The sequence below is a fragment of the Budorcas taxicolor genome, chromosome 18, assembly GCF_023091745.1.
Source record: "Budorcas taxicolor isolate Tak-1 chromosome 18, Takin1.1, whole genome shotgun sequence".
Taxonomy (NCBI): Eukaryota; Metazoa; Chordata; class Mammalia; order Artiodactyla; family Bovidae; genus Budorcas; species Budorcas taxicolor.
Genome location: NC_068927.1, coordinates 23687336 through 23708377, shown reverse-complemented (window position 1 = coordinate 23708377; position 21042 = coordinate 23687336). Strand labels below are relative to the sequence as shown.

Sequence of the window (21042 nt, the reverse complement as noted above, 5' to 3'; positions counted from 1 at the left end):
AATGGACATGAATTTGATCAAACTCCAGGAGACGGTGAAGGACGGGGAAGTCTGGAGTGCTACTGTCCACAGGATCACAGAGTTGGGCATGACTTAGTGACTGAACAACAACAACAACCAAAAAAAACCTGTAACCAGATAAAGCAGGGGAAATAGGGACTTCTAAGAAGGCCAAGGTGGTTGATGGGCAGGGAGCAGAGAGGGGTCACATCCATTGAGGCTGTGGATGATGCAAGTAGAGTTTAACACTGTGCAAAACATCGTAGGTCATGTGAAGTTTCCTTTTTATCCGAAGAGCAACAGAAAGCCATGAAAGATTTTGTTTGTTTGTTTTTGGCCACGCCACCCAGCTTGCAGGATCTTAGTTTCCCCACTGGGAATCAAACTCAAGACATTTCAGGAGCCCCACTGGACCACCAAGGAATCCCATGAAAGATGTTTAAACAGTTGGTTGACAGAGGAGTTAAGAAGGAAAGGACCATGATTGCATTTGCATTTTGAAAAGCTCACACACTACAGTGTGAAGAAGTGTCTCTTGTGGAAGGGGGGACAAAAGGGGACCAAGGAGCGACTGGATTTAGAAGTGAATATAGACCAATAAGGAGATCACTGGAACAGTCCACTGAAGAGGTAATGGTAGTGGTAGCGCGGTCCAAGGTGGTGAAGATGGAAAAAAGTGAAGAGATTACCAATATTTTTAGACAAATTGATAGGACTTGATTTGGGGAATGAGAGAAACACTCAATTCTTCTGAGCCTCAAGTCTTCGTTTGTAAAACCCGACTCTTGATAGTCCATCTGTATAGTATCTATCTTGCAATCTGCTGTGATAAGAATATGAAACAATATAAATATTATGGAACCGCAGAGTCTGATGCGTAATAAATGCTAAAAAAAGAAAATTCCATAACAATTATTATTGTCATCCCTTGGAACAACTGCTACAGCATGAACCCCTCAAAGTAGAAAACGGTATTGTAGTTAAAACGCCACATCCGCTGTGCGGAAGACACAGAACACAGATAACTGTTTCAAATACATACATCTGATCGCACAGATTATCTCACCTCACCCGATCTCAACCCACAGAAATCATTACCGAAGAGGAAAGCACAACTGATATGATCACAAGCATCTAACAGTCCGGTAAACTGAGGCACAAGGGTAGCTACAAACCTAACCAAGGAATGAAGTGCAGAAGCAGAACAAGGAAACAGGTGTCTTAGTTCTCATGTCAGTCGATCCACTAGGACTAGGCCTGCATCCCGAGCAGCACGTATTCAAAGCCCCCAAAGTCTCTGGCTCCCTTGCTGACAAGGCCTTGTAACCCCTTCGCTTAAGACCGTGGGTCCGCTTGCCATCCAACCAAGCCCTTCCGGTTCCCAGACCCCAGCTACAAGTGCGCCAAAGATCCCAGACTCGGGTGAGCCCAAAATACCTTAGCTTCGCGCTCTCGTTCCTCGGCCGTCGGGGTCCGCTTCATGCTGCCGATATAGCCGCCTTCGCCACTACTAACCGCGTAGATTCCTAGCCCTGGACCCCGCCTCCTCCATGTAGTTCTCTCGGCGTTCTGCTCCCGCCTGGCGCCATTCTCCCTCGGAAAGGAGAGAACTACCACTCCCAGGGTGCAACGCGGTAAGGCCGAAATGCGCCTCGGGGTTGGAAGCTGGAGAATTTCCCAGGTTCGACAGCTGGACAAGCGTAGTCTGCTGCTCAGCGAGCTGGCCGGCGAGGGCCCGAAAAGAACTACAATTCCCAGAAGGCAACGGTACCTGCCATGATTTCCCGTGCTCCTCTCGGCCGGCCGCCTCACAAGCCGTCGGCGCTATAGCAACGGTAGCTAGCGGCTGGGAGAGAGTGGCGGTGAGTACACCCGGGGAGTAGAGGGGTGCAGGTAGCCGACCCTCTACCTCTAGCACGGGCCGGGGTCGTGGGGTCTGCTCTACCTCCTGGAGAAGGCCTTGGCGTTCTGCTCACGTGAAGAGCAGCCCAGCACGAGACACCTCACCTACTCAGGCCTGAATCACAGCCCGCCCATTATCCCGACTCCCAGCATCTGTTTGAAATTTTCTATCCCAGCCCTGAACCTTAGTTGATGAGGGGTGAGGCTAAGTACAGTGCTTATCCAGGTCCTTCTTCAGGCAAAAGGTCACCTGCAAGTAGTTCGCTCGTTGCCTCAGTAGATATGAATTTGAGCAAACTCGGGGAAATAGTGGAGGACAGGGTAGCATGCGGTCCGTGGGACTGTGAAGAGTCCGACACGACTTAGCGACTGAACAACAACAACAAGGAGATGATTGAGAAACTCCTAAGCCTCCCAAGTAACTTATTTGCTTCATTATTTACAATTATTTGTTTATCGTGAGTACCCCATAGCCTATGAACTCCGTGACGGTGGAGACTTTGCTTACTCTTTAGTCTCAGTACCAAGTATTCATTTATTCATTCCATAAACATGAATACTGGCGACCAACCTGTGCCCTGAGGCACTGTTCTCTACCAGCTAGGAACAGGACCGATGCGGGTCTCAAGATGCTTCTACTTTATTAGTGTAGAGGAAGTAGTAATGAAGATAGTGCAAGGAAGTGCAAGTGTTAGTTACCCTGTCATGTCCGACTCTTCGCGACCCCACGGACTGTAGCCCGCCTGGCTCCTCCATCCGTGGAATTTTCCAGGCAAGAAAACTGGAGTGGGTTGCCATTTCTTTCTCTAGGGGATCTTCCCGACCCAGGGATCAAACCCAGGTCTCCCGCATTGCAGGCAGACTCTTTACTATCTGAGCCACCAGGGAAGACCAATGAAGATAGTAAATAGCAGTAAATATGATCATCTTGGGCTTCCCAGGTGGCACTAGTGGTAAAGAACCCACCTGCCAATGCAAGTAGGCATAAGAGATGCGGTTCGATCCCTGGGTCCGGAAGATCCCCTGGAGGAGGGCATAGCAACCCACTCCAGTATTCTTGCCTGGAGAATTCCGTGGACAGGGGAGCCTGGCAGGCTGCAGTCCATAGGGTAGCACAGAGTTGGACAGGACTGAAGCGACTTGCTTTGCACACATAATAATCTCAAATGGAGATGATGGCTATAAAAGAAATAAACAGTGCTGAAGTTGGGAGGAAGAGTACGGTAGCATAGGATGCTAAGGGAAGGCTTCTTGGAAAAAAAAAGTTTGAGCTGAGCCCCCAAAAATGAGGAGCCAGCTAGTGCAAAGACCTTGAGCAAGGCAAGGGTACCATGGATTTGAAGAATCTAGAGAACAGTGCGGAGAAGGCAGTGGCACCCCACTCCAGTACTCTTGCCTAATCCCATGGACGGAGAAGCCTGGTGGGCTGCAGTCCATGGGGTCTGCTAAGAGTCGGACACGACTGAGCGACTTCACTTTGACTTTTCACTTTCATGCATTGGAGAAAGAAATGGCAACCCACTCCAGAATTCTTGCCTGGAGAATCCCAGGGATGGGGGAGCCTGGCGGGGCTGCCGTCTATGGGGTCGCACCGAGTCGGGCACGATTGAAATGACTTAGCAGCAGCAGCAGAGAACAGTGAGTGGCACATAGGGAACCAGGAATGATTGAATGAAACTGTTGGGGAGGCATTGCAACGTCATGCATTATCTCTCAGCCTTGGCGTAATTAACATTTGGGGCCAGATAATTCTTTTTTGTGATTCCTGTACACTATAGTAGGATCCAGTGCCTGATGATCTGAGGTGGATCTGATGCAGTAATAATAGAAATATAAAGTGCAGAGTAAATGTAACACATTTGAATCATCCTGAAACTATCCTTCCCACCCTGGTCCATGGAAAAGTTGTTTTCCATGAAACTGGTCCCTGGTGCTAGAAAAGGTTGGGGACCTCTGCAATATTTAGCATCATCTCTGACCTTTAGATGCCAGTAACGCCACCTGCCTGCTTCCCAGTTGTGACCACCAAAAACAGCACCAAACAGATACTTCCTAGATGTGTGACCTTGGGCAAGTTCCCTAAGCTGTGTCTTGGTTTCTTCATTTGTAAAGTAGGACACGTTTGAGTAACAACCTCAAGAGTACCTGGCACATCTTACTAAGCATTCAATTAATGTTAACACCATCACCTTCATTACTGTTATTATTACAAAAGCCAGCATAATTCTACTGTGGAAAAGTTACCATTTTCACAGTCGTCCTATGTTTAAACTTCTTGATAATTTGGTTCCTAAATTGTCCTCTCCTGTAGGAGTGTTTCCAAAAGAAGTAGATCATCTCCCAGGCATATGTCTGTTAGTTGTTTACATCAGAGTGAAAAGTCAGTGGTCTGCGTTGATGAGTTATAATAAAAGTTGTTAACCCTGTCTCTTAAAGATAATGTGTATACACATAATGCATACAAGATTTTGGAAACCACCTCTGGCTCCAGGCCCTGAAGCCTCAAGGACTCCATTCATTCACTTAACGATTTAATGAATGCCAGCTATGTGCCCAGCTCTGTCCCAGCGTTTGTGAATACAGAGGTGAATGAGACAAATCAGTTTATTCTCTCAGACTGTATTCTAGGACCAATGTGCTAGAGATTGGGAACCTCTGCCTTAGGCCATCTTTACTGGCTCTTTGCATTACTAAACTGCATGAACCACCCACATCCACATATGAAACTAAGTTACTATGGTGCGTCTCTGTAAAGAGCAGAAACTGTAAAAATGCCAGAATTAGCTGGACAGCATGTATGTGGAGGCAGGAAGAACTGGGACCTAGGCTTCATGGCAACAAAAGACACAACAAAAACAAATCCAGCTGGTGAATTTATGAAACCTTTCTCAGGAAACTACCAACTTCCTTGTGCATCAAGCTGAAGATTAGTATTCAAGTGACATTAACATCCCAGACAAATGTGTTAAATGCCTTTAACTTACTATCTCATGTACCTTTAAAATAACTCTGTGAGAATAGGTGTTGTTTTCTCCACTTTTAAGATTAAATTGCTTTCTCCACATGATTAGTGACTTGATCAGCCAGTAAGTAATAGAACCACCACTTGAATCAAGTTCCTGACTGAAGTATTTTGATACCTGCTTTCTTTTGGGGAGCAGAGAAAAGGGATGGAGGATGGAGAGGAGGTCTTTCTTAAATTTGGGGAAGGTTTTGGTTTGTTTTTTTTTTTTCCAAACAGAGGAAGAAGAAGAGAGAAGTAAGAATGATAATCTTACCTCATTTCCTCAGCAAACTATAGGAAATATACTGTTGAAAGGAACACTGGCTCCATGATTGAATGTAGTATTACTTTTAAAATAGAAGCTTTCATCTTCTTCAGGCAGCACATGTGGGCAGTAAGATGTCCATTAAAGTTCTAGTGCCTTATTCATTTTATTTGGTTCATTCCATTGCATAGTTAATGCTACAACTTGGAAAGATTTTATTTGAATTTTCTCTTCTCCACAGATAGGCAATGTCTGGTCCAGCTGATGAGACTGCAGGAGACCTGCCTGTGAAAGATATAGGTCTGAATCTCTTTGGCATGGGAGGGTTGCAAGGTATGGCCAGCTGTTATATATTACAGTTATGAACTTTGATCAGTAACTTCTTTACTTTTAAAGTATTTCTGATATTCATACAAACAAAGCCATTTAAGGAACTATATAGCTCTTGATTGGACTAAACAAGAAGATGGAGAATTTAGAACAACATATGGTATTTTACTGCGTGCATCAATTATCAACAGCTCATAGAAAATGTAAAATCCCCCTCGTTCTGATAAAGAATTGTTATAAATCATCTTCTTAAAATTCCACACATCAGTGGAACTACACAGAGAATACCAAGCCTCCAAACTGAATTGCCTGGTTTAAATCACATTCACCATTAAAATGTTTCTTTATGCTTAAGTTTTATATGGGAGGAAATGCCATATTTAAAAAATTTTGCCTTTCAAGTAGAGTATCTCAAAATGGTTTGTTTATCCAAGCGATATTGACTTTGTTTTATCAAATTAATACACATTAAAGGTTTTCTTTGTCCTTTTATCACTTGGTGGTTGCTATGGAGCTAAAAAGCACTTTCAAATTGAAAAAGAAAAGTACTGCTTGAAGGAGCAATTTAGAGTGTAGGGCTGTGTTTGTGTTTGTGTGTGCAGTATATCAGCCATGCTGTCATGCCACAGCCTTTGTCACCAAGAAGCCTATGATGGAAAATAGATTCCACTAAGTCGTCTCTACAAGCTTGTTAATCAAAGTGTTACAGGTAGCCACCTTGAAGTACTGAAGAAAGGTGGTCAAAATATTATTAATTGAAAAAAAATAAATTTGACTGTACAGCCTTTGTTGTTAAAAGTAAATAGACTGTATCAGCTTTGCTTTAGACCTTTAATGGAATATCGGGGATTCAAATACAAAGAAATTTTAAATGTGCAAGGCTATTTTTTAGTATTTGATACCCTAAGTTCAATCCTTGCCCTCAGTAACCTCCTCATAGGGCTTTAATCTTTGTCCATTTGTTCTTTGTTTCTTGTGGAGGACTGTTGAAAATTGACCAGCTTCACAGGAAAATATCAAATGTAAGCATATGTAAAAGAAATATCATACACACCTGCTAAAAGGTGTAAAAGTTCTTTAAAAATATGTGATAGCTTATAAATGATTTGTGAAGGTTTTTGTTTGTTTGGTCTTGCAGATTTTATAATTTATTTTCTATAACCCAATACCCATAGCTCAGAAAAATATCATAATCATATTGTTTTTGTTATAACTCTTACCTTTGCAAAAAAAATACTTCCAGATACCCTTTTAGTTTAGTTTTTTCCAACATTCAGCATACAAATTGAAAAGTCTTTATTGAATCAGAGTTCCATCTTATGTTCTTAAAGACGGTTATTGGAATACATTTTTGAATGGAAACTATTGTTACTCAAATCCTTAATATTGCATATAAAGTATTAATAGCAAAGATTTTTGTTCTTACATCCAATCAGTGACATGAACAATGCTATAACATTTTCTAAAGCATCAGAGATTATGTTACCATCAACAGTTATTGTTTTTAGAGGCTCTTTTAAGTAATCCTATTAATTACCTTGGCATATTTGCAGAAACTTCAACAACCCGGACAATGAAGTCTCGCCAGGCAGTGTCACGTATCAGTCGTGAGGAACTGGAAGACAGATTTTTGCGTTTGCATGATGAGAACATTGTACTTAAACAGCATGCCCGCAAGCAAGAGGATAAAATTAAAAGGTTATGATAAAAAGCTTTTAGCTTTTTTTTTTCCCCTGACTCTGTAAAGTTTGGAGGATATGCTTTTCTATAAACTTAATTGAAAACCCCACCTTGAATCTTTTTTTGGAGCAAGGCAGGTTGTAAATAAATACAATTTTAAAAATGGAACATCTTACAAACTAGTATAATAAAACAAAAAGATTATGAGTTTTTATTATGCCTGAAATTGCCATTTGAAAGAAAGAGCTAATAGCTATGAGTGCCATGAGTGTATCATATCTCTAAGTAACTTTTGTTTTAATATTTATAGTTTAATAAGCAAATGGCCAAAACATCTGTTCTCTAAACATCCTGATTTGAAATGAAAGTTTAAAAAAGAAATTAGCTATTCTAACTTGTTAGAATGCATGTTCCTGTAAGATTTGGGGTTTACTAAGGAAAAACATCATTATCTGGAACATATTTTACTCTGCTTGGATTAATCTATATTTATTTCTATATTAGTCTATATTTATTTCAAAGAGTCTACTGTTTCTGAAGAAACTGTCACTTTTGTGTGCACAATTTCTGCAGGGATTATTTCTTAAGAGTAGATGTCTTTCATTCTTTCTTGTTCAGGAACACTTGACTGTTTTCTGAATGTGTGATTTACAGTTCATTCTCGTGTGTGAGCATGGACAGATCTGTATTCATGGTCTAGATCCAATGGAAAGGTGAGACAGTGATCGAAGAAGGAAGATAGAGTTTATTTTTTTCTGCTTGGAACTTAGCCTCTAAAGGAATGACTTCTAGTCAGTTCCTACTCTGTGGACTTTGTTTTAATGACCCACTGGCCTGCTTTGTGAAGAGCTTTTGCTTTAAGTTGGTTTTTGAGTCATGATGATGGCTTTTTGCAAGACATGTGACTCACTTGCCTGATTGTTTTCCTGATCAGTGACAGCCATCACCCCGTCTAAATGAGGCATTTAGTCTGTGACTGCTTAACAGTTTTTTTCTTTGTAAACCTAATTGGTCAGTAAAAGAATTAAATTCACAACCTTGACCTCATTAGTAATTTGTCCTAGCTAGAAAGTGGTAAACAACTTAATAATGAGCTACATAGTTTAATGGAAAAAGCACTGTGCTAGGAGTCAAGTTGTATGCATCTGTTCTTTTATCTCTCTGCCACTCTCCTGTGGCATGTTCAAGCCATTTAACCCCCAGGGATTTTATTTTACGCAGCCCTGAGAATAGTGATCCACTGACCACTATAACCCAAAGCTCCAATTTCCTTCTCGATTTCACACCACTGACACTACGTAGATACATGGATAGAACTTTATCCGTAAGATATAATTAGATTCACTTATTTAGAATAAATGTAGATTTGATAAACTACCTTTCTAAAGAAGTACCCAAACTTTACCTGGTCACTTATTTCATTAATAGAAAATAATCAAATAAATATTGTTGCTATCACCGGACAAAGAAAGGCAATCTTACCTTTCCTGGCAAAGCTTCCTTCAGTATCTTTGGAGGAATTGTAAGCCTCTCTATGGGTGTACTCCTCTTGCCTTAAAAACTGGAGTTTTCTTTTCTCTAGATGTTGACTGCTTTTTCACATTAAATCTGTGTCTTCTTTTGAATGTAATCTCTATCTCTGTGTGAAAGTCTCTGTGTAACAGAAGATTCAGGTATTTAGGCTGGCGTCTCATTTTAGTGGCCACCATCTCTCTGTGGCAGCTGCATTTGGTGGGGCTGAGGGTCTGAGAGGGCTGGGTAGCACGCGTGGCTCTGTTGGGTTTGCAATACCTGCCCAAACTTCCCAATGATATATCCTTCTCAGGATTAGGTGGAAAAGGAACTAATCCATTGATTATTTTACTAGGGTGTTTGTGGTACTCTTGGATCTTGGTTTTTATTATCCTATATCCCTTACAAAGCATGTTTAATGGATGTGCCTCAAGGGAAAGAGAAAACAATCTTAACTGATTATGTTATGCGTAGTTCTCCCCCGCCATGCCACATGCTGCAGGCCGAGTAGCCAGAAGTGTAGATAGACATGTATTACTACCGCTTTTACAGAGCACTCCACTCAGGGCAACAAAAGGTTGTACTATGACATCCCAAAGCTATTAAGGGGTTTTTTTTATTTCACTTTTGTTCTCTTAAGTAAAAGCTTCTGTCCATAACCAGGCTAAAATAAAGCAAAACTCCGTTTAAAGAAAAATGAAGTGTGTTTTTATTTTCAATCTCCTGTCTGGGTCTTTATAAAAATAGATTCACTATAAACTAGAATCAGCTATTGAAGATGTGCGACCAATTTTGTAAAGTCTTGAACTTGTGTCTCTCATCAAAGCCACCTTTTCTTTCTTGTACTGCCAAGATTTTTCCATTCACTGTCAAGCATGTTTTCCGTACGTGTATATTACATCACCCCCATGTGCCCTTTCTGTCTTTTGTTCTGTCTAACCAGTTTTTATCAAAACTTAAAAGAATCAAAGGTATAAACTCCTGAGATGTCAAAAGCACAGTGTATGTCTAAATTTAAAAGCAACATTAAAATAATACTTTTTTTGTGTCTAATTATTTTCTGCCATTAAACAAGCATGTTGCTGGAGCACTGAGCAACATTTAATGGTATATTTGGGTTTCTTTTTTTCATTGGGCTTTTAATACGTATCTACGCATTCTAACATTTTTATATTTTTAGTATATCTTAATCCCAGAGAAACTGAAAACAATATATCACCTAAATGATGCATAGTCTTAATATACTTTTGAAAAGTTTTAGCTTACTGTGGCTTGCAGATAATAACCCACCACATCCACAATCTGTAGCTACATTTAAGTGCATACAGCATTCCTACATAAGGTCATGCGTTAAAAATTGCATTTGAGGAACATATGGAGTAAATATGTGTCCTCTCTTTACTAACCTTAAATGATAAGCCTTAGGAAACTGTTATTTGTCAGTGCTATAAAGCAGATTGTTGCCCAGTGGTTTCAATTATCATCAAAGGATTCTTCACAGGCAGTAATAGTTACATCAAAACCTGAAATTTATTATTCAGGTTCTGCACTGAAGTCTTCACAGTGATTATGTTCCTTTCAACAGAATGCATTTTATGCTGACTTCTCACATTCCTTTTCATCTTTTTATTATTTCCCTAGAATGGCCACCAAGTTAATACGGCTAGTTAATGACAAGAAACGATATGAACAGGTTGGTGGCGGCCCCAAGCGGTTGGGAAGAGATGTGGAAATGGAAGAAATGATTGAGCGGCTACAAGAGAAAGTTCATGAGCTTGAAAGACAAAATGAAGTCCTCAAAAGCAGACTGATTTCAACCAAGCAGCAACTTCAGATCCAGGGTCACAGGCACACTCCGTACAGTTACGTGCAATCTCGTGTTAACACTGGGCGTAGAAGAGTGAATGAAAATGCAGGCTTACAGGAATGCCCCAGGAAAGGTAAACTAAAGCTTACATTAAATCCTAAATTTAAATTAATAGGTTGTTTTATACTCACATACATACATACACACACACACACACACACAGTTTTATTTCTACATTATTCCTGTTTTTAAGCATCTTTCAAAAGAAAAAAAATTTTTTTTTTACTTTTTGATAAAATCACATTAACATGAAGGTCATTTTATATAAGAATCACTAGATCATGCTCAGATTTGTCTAGTAAAACATTGAACATAAGTATTCATTCTAACAGGTAAAAGAAGCATATACGAAATTACATAAAATACAAGTTTAGTTTAGTTTTGGTTGGTTTTTATAGTCAGTGATGAAAATCGCATTAACTCAGGCAAATGGAGAAACCACTAGTTTGCTTATATGGTCACACTGTTGTTCTGAATAATCACACCTAAGTTCTTTGTCCAAAGGCCTTCCATAAATTGTACAGAATGGTTTAAATATTTCTCATCATGGGAGGCAGCTTGACCATGGAATGTGCATGTAACTAGGGGTTTAAAAAGTTGGGTTCTTGGTGACGTTGGACAAGTTTTCTAGTGATTCTGAACTTGAGTTTTCTTTACATGTAGAATAAAAGGATGTAAACAAGTGACCATAAAAGTCTCTTCCAGCTCCAAAATATCATCATTGGTCAGTCACTTTCCTTATGTTGAAAATGAATCACCTAAAACCTACCCAGCTTACAAAGCAATTCATTTGCATATAGAAGACTCAGTACTATACACAGAATCTACATATTTCTAATAAAAATTGCTCTCTCCACCCACAGACTTTATTTTTAATGAAGCAAAAAGTCAATAACTATTTTAATTTCTTTTCATTACAACTACGAGGGAAGGAAATAGAATTTTAGTTCTAATTCATCTTCGTTTGGAATATGCTTCACATAAAGACCAAACATTTTTAGGGAAATAAAAAATTATGTAAAACTTTCGTTTCAGTTCATCGAGGGAATAGAAAACACCATCTGAACAGAAAAAGAGAAAAATTTGTCGTATTTTTCTTCTGCAAGCCAAAATGTTAACACTATCTGTTCCCTAGACAGGGTTCCTTTGAAGTCAATAAGGCCTCCATGCAGGCAGGAGGCAGCTGCAGGATGAAAGGGCTTGGCTACTCCGAGCTATGTGAGATTGGCAATAGGCTTTGAATATAATCAAAGTAATCATAATGAATTATAAATCAAAAATACATTTGGCTGCTAATTAACTTTTTACATCTTGAGAGCACTTGAGTTCCCAGAGCCTCATTTTCCCCATCTGTAAAATGGAGTGATAACACCAGATTAGAAGAAAGTACAGGAAATGGTAGGTATACCATGATTTATTTTACATTTAAATAGTCATTTATCCTCTCTGAACGTTAGTTTTGTCACCTGTAACTTGGGAAAGATGATCCTATTTATGCTAAATAAAGACAATGCCCAAATATTAGATTAGTATGACAAGGTATTAGTGCTATGAATTTCTGTCTAAATTGTTTGATAGAAGTTTCTCCTTATAGAAGAGCCACAGAACAGAAGAGACTTGAAAATGTTACTTATATAGACTAAAAATTTCTTTGTATTTACTTACTTATTTTACCGAAAGCTAATCATTTAATTATTGTATAAGTGTGAAGTAACTTTTATAATTAAAAGAATGTCTCACTATTTTTAACAATGGGATTAGGTTTATAAAAATTACATATAATTATTTTTATAAGCAAAATTGTATTTAAGTGCAGCAACAAAATGTTTTATTTGGAATCTTACTAATGATCTCAACTTATCTTTGTCGAAATATGGATTTTCTTATTAGGGTAAAATAAATCAAAATAGAGGAAACATTTTTACTTATGTTCACAGTATCTATGAGTTACACAAATAAGGGTAAGGTTCAGAAGGTAAAGTCAAATGGTGTGAATGAGTAATTTAAAAATCAAAAAACCTTTATCAAAAATACTAAAAAAAAATACATCAAGGTTTTGAAAACTTTTTCCTTCATACCTCAGTTTATATTGTAAAGACCTAAATTTAAAACTTTGATTCTTTCAAAATTTACTTCTGAAGTTGTAAATCTAAGTTGAATAAATATTTCTGGGTAATTTAGTTTACATAGTAGAATTTGTTAAACGAGCAGTACTTGGTGCTCTGCTTTATTTAATGCCAGCTGGTGGCTGAGATCTAACACTTCCTTTGGCAATGTATGTCTGATTCTCTGTACTGTAGAGCCCGCATCTCTCAGTACGGAAGAGACTTGCTTATATTACAGATTTCCTTATGATAGCAAATCAAGGGTCCTTCTTTTCTAACTTTGCTTGTATGATCCTATTAATTTATTTTTAGGTATTAAATTCCAAGATACAGATGGAGGAGAAACTGTGCAACCCATGCCTACAAAATATAGCAACAGTTTACTCAAAGAAGCCAGAGGAGAAATAAGAAATTTGTATGTATGCTTTTTGTGATCACTTTAGACCACTGTATATTGATCATGTCTCTTTTGATCCCTCCCTCTCCTTTATTTTAAACAAAATTGGTTTATGTACAAAAAATTTCCTCCAGCTAGATCTGTGAGTCAAGAACAGATATTACATAGCATGCTTGCAGTACAATGAGGAAAATGAGTATCTTAACCAATTGCATCAATGGAAGTGTATATAGAGAGAATAGTTCTCTTTATTATAATTTCCCCCTCAAAGGAATGGCATAAAGCCCAGTTATTTAGAATAGTATAAGCTTTACGGGCAACATTTTCATTCTCAGAAGAATTACAGGTAGTTTTTTTTTTTTTTTCATTTTTTTTTAGATCATGAATTAATTAGCCTTTCTGTGGTTTAAAAAAAGAATTGGAGGGAGTGGCTTAAAAGTTTGGAGCTATCAAATACATATGGATGTCAGATTTTGTTTCACTGTGATTCTACGGTACTTCATTCTTCATCATATTATGGTTTCAAAAAAGTTACTTCTGCCACATTTAGCTTACTTTTCCGTTAATGAAAGCCTCATGGTAATCTTAGTGTCTGTAAGTCACACAAATGAAGATAAGAATCTACCTTATCTACAGTACAGGTCTTCACCTGGATCATCAAAAAGTCACAATTCTAAATGAGGAGAGGAAACATGAGACAAAGAATATCATATTTTAGATAGCTGCTTAAGAATACTATGGGCTTAATTTTTTTCTTTTGAATATTTTAAATACCAATTATAATAATGATTGCCTGTGAGGGAATAAAACTAAAAGACTAGCCTAACCTTGTTACCTGTTAGCAGAAAAGCCGGAGTTCAAACCAGTGCTGAGGCTCAGTACACTGGGATGCTGCCAGGCCTGGTAGAGAGAAAATATAAACCAAAGACCACTAAGTTATGTTTTGCAAATTTCTTGCCATCTCTCTATGAAGTGTTAATTTGGGTGGTATAGGCAAGTGTGCATATAAAAGAACAAAGGTGCATAAAATATCTGAAGATGACCAGATCACAGAGTGTATAGTAAATAACCAATAAATACTATGTTGAATTGAACTGCAGTCTAACCCATTGCCTAAGACTATCTGATATAAAGCATACCTTGAATTCTTTCGTTTTGTTGTTGTTGTTTAGTTGCTAAGTCCTGTCAAACTCTTTGTGACTCGCTGGACTGTAGCCCACCAGCTTCCTCTGCCCATGGGATTTCCCAGGCAAGAATGCTGGAGTGGGCTGCCATTTTCTACTCCAGGGGATCTTTCCAACCCAGGGATGGAACCCTCATCTCTTGCATTGGCAGACAGATTCTTTACTGCTAAGCCACCAGGGAAGCCCTTGAATTCTTCCATATGTATTCCCAAATCATTAGATTTAATCTGCTACTATTTTACTGTGTTCAGAGGCAGTTAAGCTAAAATTTTTAACTTTTGCTTGCCCTTTACTGTGAAGCACTTTCTTTGTACTGATTTTAAATCCTGCAGATTTTGCCTCAAACTACAAATTCTTGTAAAGATTCTTTATTTCAGAGAAAATGTTATTGAGTCACAGAGAGGCCAGATAGAAGAGTTAGAGCACTTGGCGGAGATCCTGAAAACTCAGTTGAGGAGAAAAGAAAATGAAATTGAGTTATCTCTTCTTCAGCTTCGAGAACAGCAGGCTACAGATCAAAGGTATGTTAAAACAGAAATAGCACTTTGATAAGGTCAAAATTAGTTTAAAATACTTTATCATGTGCCATAGAAGGATAAGTCTAGTGTATTTAAAAAATCATGTTTTTACTTCGCATTCTTCACATAAGCCCACTCCAGACCTACTGGTATCAACAGCGCAAGGCTAATGGCGTTTTTCCCTGACCTACTCTGTCTCACCTTGTCTCCTTTGCTCTTTTACCAAACCCGTAGGAAGCTCTGATACCATTTGATTGTACCTACCAAGAAAAACATGTGTGACAAGGACTCAACTGTTGGCATACCTTGTGAATAAGCCCAGCCTTGTTCAAGTTGCTTTCCCACCCATAAAAGGTAGTAAATTCTGTAGTACAGTACCTGTTCTCTCCATCCCATAAAGATGTTACCTCTCCTTACATTCAGAGCTTGCCTTGAATTATGCTGATCATTATGGTGACATTGGGGCCCTTCAGTAGTCTCCTTGCTGCCCCTACAATTTTTTTTAAACAAGTCTTGTTTATTTATGGCTGTACTGGGTGTTTGTTGCTGCAGTGTGTGGGCTTCTCACTGCAGTAGCTTCTCTTGTTGTGGAGCACAGGCTCTAGGGTGTGTAGGCTTCAGTTGTTCAGCAAACGGACTTAGCTGCCTGTGGAGTCTTCCCAGACCAGGGATCAAACCCGTGTCCCCTGCACTTGCAGGTGGATTTTTAACCACTGGACCCCAGGGAAGTCCTGCCTCTTCATTTTTGATATTGGATAATATGCAGTGTTTTCTTTCCCGTCCTCTTTTATCATTTGTTGGTTTCTAATACCTCTTCTCTCATTTTGGTGCTTCCATGCTGTTCTTCCAGTAAGACTTTACCTGTTTACTGTTCTTTACTGAATTATTTTTTTCCTTTTGGCCCTTTTCTTTTTTGTTTGGAACAAGCATATCCAAAGGCAGAAAGAGTAATATATTGCAATCTGGTGTACTCATCATTCAGCTTTAACACTTAGCAACATGTCTTGTTTCACCTTTCCTTCACCTTCATGTTCTTTAATTAATTAGCCCCTATCAAATATCATGTCACCACGCCTCTTTATACTTTAGTATATTTGCTCTGTCTGATAAGGAATTTTAAACGTAATCACCATGCCATTATCACACCTAACAAAATTAGCAGCAATTCCTTGACACCATCTAATAACTATTTTATATTCCAACCTCTCTGAAGATGACTTCTTGCTGTTTGTTTGAATTAGAATCCAAATGAGGTCTACACATTGCATGTGACTATTAGATCTTTTTTGTTTCTTTTATTTCTCTCTTTATGTTTTTTTTAAACCAGTCCTAGATTCTCTGTTTGGTTTTCCCCTTACCAAGTGATATCATGCTCATGTGACTAGGTTCTCGAAAAACCAAGCATGATTTTCCACTTTTTCATTTCAGAATCAGAGTTTAATTCTCTTTTCACAAACTAACCTCACATGGTAATATTTGAAAAAGCTAAGATACATAATAGATTTGTTTTTTAAAAAAAGCAGACTTTTTATTTCAGAGATTTAAAAGATTAATATTATCTCTACTAATTTCTGTTCCTAAAAAGTTATGTGTAAAATTAAATTATATAATGAAATTCTATATGTTAACTTTTCTATACCCTTCTAAGTGCAGAGCAAAAGAAAAATGAATATTTTTGAGAATTATATTTGTATTAGGGAATGTAATTTGAACGCTGGCCTTGAACCAGGGTTTTAAATACCTGGGAGTTACCCATTTTCCCCTAAGAATAAACTTAGCCTTCTTGGAAAACCAAGAAATGGTTCCTTGTGAAGAACAGTGCTGAAGACCCCAACACCGAATATGGTGATATTAATGAATTGCCAACAGCCATATTTAAATATTATATGAATATAAAAACTGTGCATTAGTCCAAGCCCAAGCTTGGAGCCATTCCTCAACAGCTGAATACAAGGTTGTCAAACTACTTTCTCAGTTGCATGCCTGCTCAGTCGCTAACTCATGTTTTGACCCCATGGACTATAACCCGCCAGGCTGCTCTATCCATGGAGTTCTCCAGGCAAGAATACTGGAGTGGATAGCCATTTCCTTCTCCAGGGGATCTTCCAAAATCAGGAATCGAACCCATGTCTCCTGCATTGCAGGCGGGTTCTCTCTACCGCTGCTGCTGCTAAGTCACTTCAGTCATGTCCGAATCTGTGTGACCCCAGAGACAGTAGCCCACCAGGCTCCCCCATCCCTGGGATTCTCCAGGCAAGAACACTGGACTGGGTTGCCATTTCCTTCTCCAATGCATGAAAGTGAAAAGTGAAAGTGAAGTCACGCAGTCGTGTCCAACTCCTAGCGACCCCATGGACTACAGCCTACCAGGCTCCTCTGTCCATGGGATTTGCCAGGCAAGAGTACTAGAGTGGGGTGCCATCGCCTTCTCCGTCTTTACCTCTAAGCCACCAGGAAATCCCAATTTCTTTTATGTTTCTTAAATTCCCAAAGGGTAAGATTGACCCTATGTTGGCCATTCCTCCTTCCAAAGGGATATGATCATCTGAGAACTAGTGTTTAGTGTTAATTGAAAGGGAAATCCTAGGACTAGATAACAGCAGAACCAGAGTAACAGACAGGTCTGCATGTTTTCCAGTATACGTGTTGTCAGCAGGAGACATCAGCATATACACAGGAGAAGTTTTCCTTACAAAGTAAACTAAGGCTTTCTTTAGGGGATTGTATTATTCACCCCAGTTTTTTGTCACTGTGAAGGACAGGCAGTTAAGAGAAACTTTTGTTGCAGAGACCAAAGAAAGCAAGCAACTTACACCCTACCTCACAGATTTTATAAATTGAAAATTACTGGTTATTGCTTCTAAGAAGGTGAATAACATATTGCTTCTTGAGATACAGTTGTTGAAAACTGAAGAAATGACTTCAAATAAGGGTCTTCAAGTCTTTTTTTTTTCTTATATGTTTACACATAGCTCAGAATTTTATGTGTAACAGCAATTTTTTTTTGAGACTAATGGAAAACTGTTGAAAAATGTTGGGGAGAATATAAGACTTGGTATAATTTACTGTAGAGAAAAATCACAAAATGGAAAACATATTTAAACTTCTCTTTCACGGGTACATTATTTCAGATTTGAAATTCTAGAAGTCTGATCTGAATGCTGGACTCCTTGTTCTCAAACATGAACCTAAAGTAGTTGTAATCTTCAGAGTGTGGTGCCTGATATTTATGGCAAAGAGCCTTTTCATAGAATATTACAGAAACTCTTCGTAGTATGTGTTTAATAGACCAGTTTGGTTTGGCATCAGCTTGACATAAACTTTTGGTTATCCAAAGCCCTTAATTGCTTTGAAGTAAAAGCCCAGTACTGCTCTTTTTTATTAAAATCATGTTTTTTCCTGTTATTGTGGTCTATTTTGGAAGACTGAGTTGTGATTTTTGCATATGTTCTACATAATGCCTCATTAGCAAAAAATCTTGTATCATTTACAAGTAGCCTGAATGTCTGTGTTGTTTTGAACAAAAATCCATATTAAAATTTAAACAATATAAAAATGCACATTTTCTGCTTATTAAAAAGGCCGTCTTAAATTAAATGCAAAGCAGTAACCAGTGAACACATGTACATGAGCATTAAAATCAGGATGATTTTACCTTTTACTGACTTTTTCAACTCCCCAAATATTTATACTCTTACCAAATGTGTAACTGGTTTGTACTAAGTGTTTTTTGTTTTTTTTTTTTTAAGTAAATGTTAGGGTATTTACCTTCTTAATTAAAAATCATGTAAGTCCCATAATGTCCCACTGGAAGAAATTTAACCCATAAATATTTCAGACACTCTGACTTGTCCTCTTCCCTTTGGTTGACGGCACACTCTCGGATCTTAAAAACACAGAGACTTTTTGCAGCCGTGCAGTGTACAAAGCAGCTTGGCTCTCAGGGCTCCATCTTTCCAGCTGTGCACAGACACGGATTACTTCCTGGCACTCAGAGGACTTCCCCAGCATTTCATTTTGAAAAATGGCAAACCTACAGCAAAGTTGCAAGAATTAGTACCTTGAACACACATGCCTTTCACCCCTTGGCATGTTTGTGAATGACGCAGCCTGTCCTGCATTCTGCTCACTCAGGCACAGGCCCACTCCCCTCCTTCCCTGTGTCTTTTCTCTCTCTGAGAGGTAGGTGCATATATCATGCCACCCTCTGTACACTGCTAAGCACCTTCTATGAACAAGGACATCTTCCTACATAACCACAGGACACCAATCACACATTCAGGACATTTCACAATGAATGATACAATCAGTTCAGTTCAGTCGCCCAGTCGTGTGCGACTCTTTGCAACCCCATGAATCACAGCACGCCAGGCCTCCCTGTCCATCACCAACTCCTGGAGTTCACTCAAACTCATGTCCATCGAGTCGGTGATGCCATCCAGCCATCTCATCCTCTGTCGTCCCCTTCTCCTCCCGCCCCCAATCCCTACCAGCATCAGGGTCTTTTCCAATGAGTCAACTCTGCATGAGGTGGCCAAAGTATTGGAGTTTCAGCTTCAGCATCAGTCCTTCCAATGAACACCCCATTATCCCATTAATGGCCTTGATAGCTATTTTTATTTTTTATTTTGTTTTTAATTGCTATTTTTCTTTTGTTTTTCTTTGTTTTAATCTCGTATCCAACCAAGGACCATGTATTTTAATTATTCGTCACAACTTTTTAGGATTCCCTAATTCTCAAGAGGTTCCCTAGTCTTCCAGACCACTGATGATGGTTGTTTGCAGAGTGCCCCTCCATTTGGATTTGTCCAATTGCCCAGCCCCCTAATTTAGAGGGTACATCTGGCTCTCGGAGGGAAGGGAAACGGGCTAGAGACAACCATGTAGACATCATTGATACAGAGAGGTGATCTGTCATCTTTAAAAAATATATCCAACAAGTTCCTACTGGTGTTTTGAGTACCTTAGAATTTGCCTAGTGAAAAGTTATCAAGCTCAAATACTATGTCTTTTATCCCCATGTTTTTTATTATGACTGTTATCTAAGGTTTTTCTGTGATAGCTGCTTGGCATGTTTCCCACGCACTTTATTTAAACCACAGAAATTATCAAAATTAATAGTAACTAATGTATTAGAGTGTACTTGATAGTGGAAGGAAAGCTAAAACTCAGGAACATCTCAGAGGAAGGAAGCACAAGAGTGGGAAGAATTTATCTCTTAGACCTGGCTCCCTCATGTAGAAACTGGCAGAATGCCTCAGTTAGCTACCCCAGCTGTGAAATGAAGAGGGCTGAAATGAGTGAGTGGTTTTCTGTCCTTTAAAACAACAGTTGCTTTTATCCCCAGGGACCTTGTGATTCTGAAAGATTTTTGCCTCCTAACTAAGCAGTATATATTAATTTAATCAATTTGTTGGGTTTTTTTTTTCATCCAAAACCTGTATTATGGTAATCATTTCAAGATAATTGTGACATAGCCTATAATTTTGCACTGATGTGCTATAATTCTATCAAAAAGTAAAAACAATGTAAGGCCTTTAGTTCACTTGTAAAACTCAGTTGCCAGTAAGTCTACATTTCTCATTGGGCTTTTTGATATATTGAATATAATTCTCAAATTCTCCTTACTGGTCAGAATCCACAAACTTGAACTTCAAAGTGGCCCCTTAAGTAGACGAGCCAGGATTTGGGTCCTTCCTGTCCCCAACCAGTCTTTGGGCGTGCTCCCTCTATTTTCAGAAGAGTATGATTATGTCCATGTAGAAAAGCCTATATAACTGTCCCCTTCCATTTCCTGTAGGTGTTTGAGAATAAGAAAATATTGAGTTCTTATTTATGTTTTGGCCCAATACCGCAAGAAAGATGCAATCCACGGGCAAATAAGCATACACATAGAAACTTTTTCCTTTATGCATCTAAAATGAGGGAGCGTTATTTTCATCTATGAACTAAAGTTGCAGTTTTGGACAAAGTCATGACCTTTCAAATAGACTTTGCTCAGCTATTTTAGTGAAGCTTATTCCATTTAACTTTCTAGTAACCTCCTGTAATTCTATTCAGGAGTGATACTCTATTGTTACCTTTGTCTGCTGCCAGTACAGGAGACAGTTCAGTTCAGTTGCTCAGTCATGTACAACTCTTTGCGACCCCGTAAGACTGCAGCACACCAGGCGTTCCTATACATCACCAACTCCAGAGCTCACTCAAACTCATGTCCATCGAGTCAGTGATGCCATCTAACCATCTCATCCTCTGTCGCCCCCTTCTCCTGCCTTCAG

The 21042-nt window shown here is 38.9% G+C and overlaps 2 protein-coding genes across 2 annotated transcripts in view; one reads left to right on the top strand and one right to left on the bottom strand.

Annotated features, from left to right (window-relative positions):
* FTO (FTO alpha-ketoglutarate dependent dioxygenase) overlaps window positions 1-1581 on the bottom strand; it is a 426238-nt gene extending 424657 nt beyond the window's left edge. Inside the window, exon 1 of the mRNA XM_052655406.1 lies at window positions 1438-1581. Within this exon, the coding sequence (XP_052511366.1) occupies window positions 1438-1482 (45 nt within the window). The 5' untranslated portion in view covers window positions 1483-1581. The remainder of the gene's footprint in view (window positions 1-1437) is intronic.
* A 260-nt stretch (window positions 1582-1841) lies between these two features.
* Window positions 1842-21042, top strand: part of RPGRIP1L (RPGRIP1 like) — a 97894-nt gene continuing 78693 nt past the window's right edge. The window contains exons 1-6 of the mRNA XM_052656275.1: window positions 1842-1862; window positions 5413-5504; window positions 7055-7199; window positions 10335-10633; window positions 12978-13080; window positions 14624-14767. Coding sequence (XP_052512235.1) covers window positions 5420-5504; window positions 7055-7199; window positions 10335-10633; window positions 12978-13080; window positions 14624-14767 — 776 coding nt within the window. The 5' untranslated portion in view covers window positions 1842-1862; window positions 5413-5419. The remainder of the gene's footprint in view (window positions 1863-5412; window positions 5505-7054; window positions 7200-10334; window positions 10634-12977; window positions 13081-14623; window positions 14768-21042) is intronic.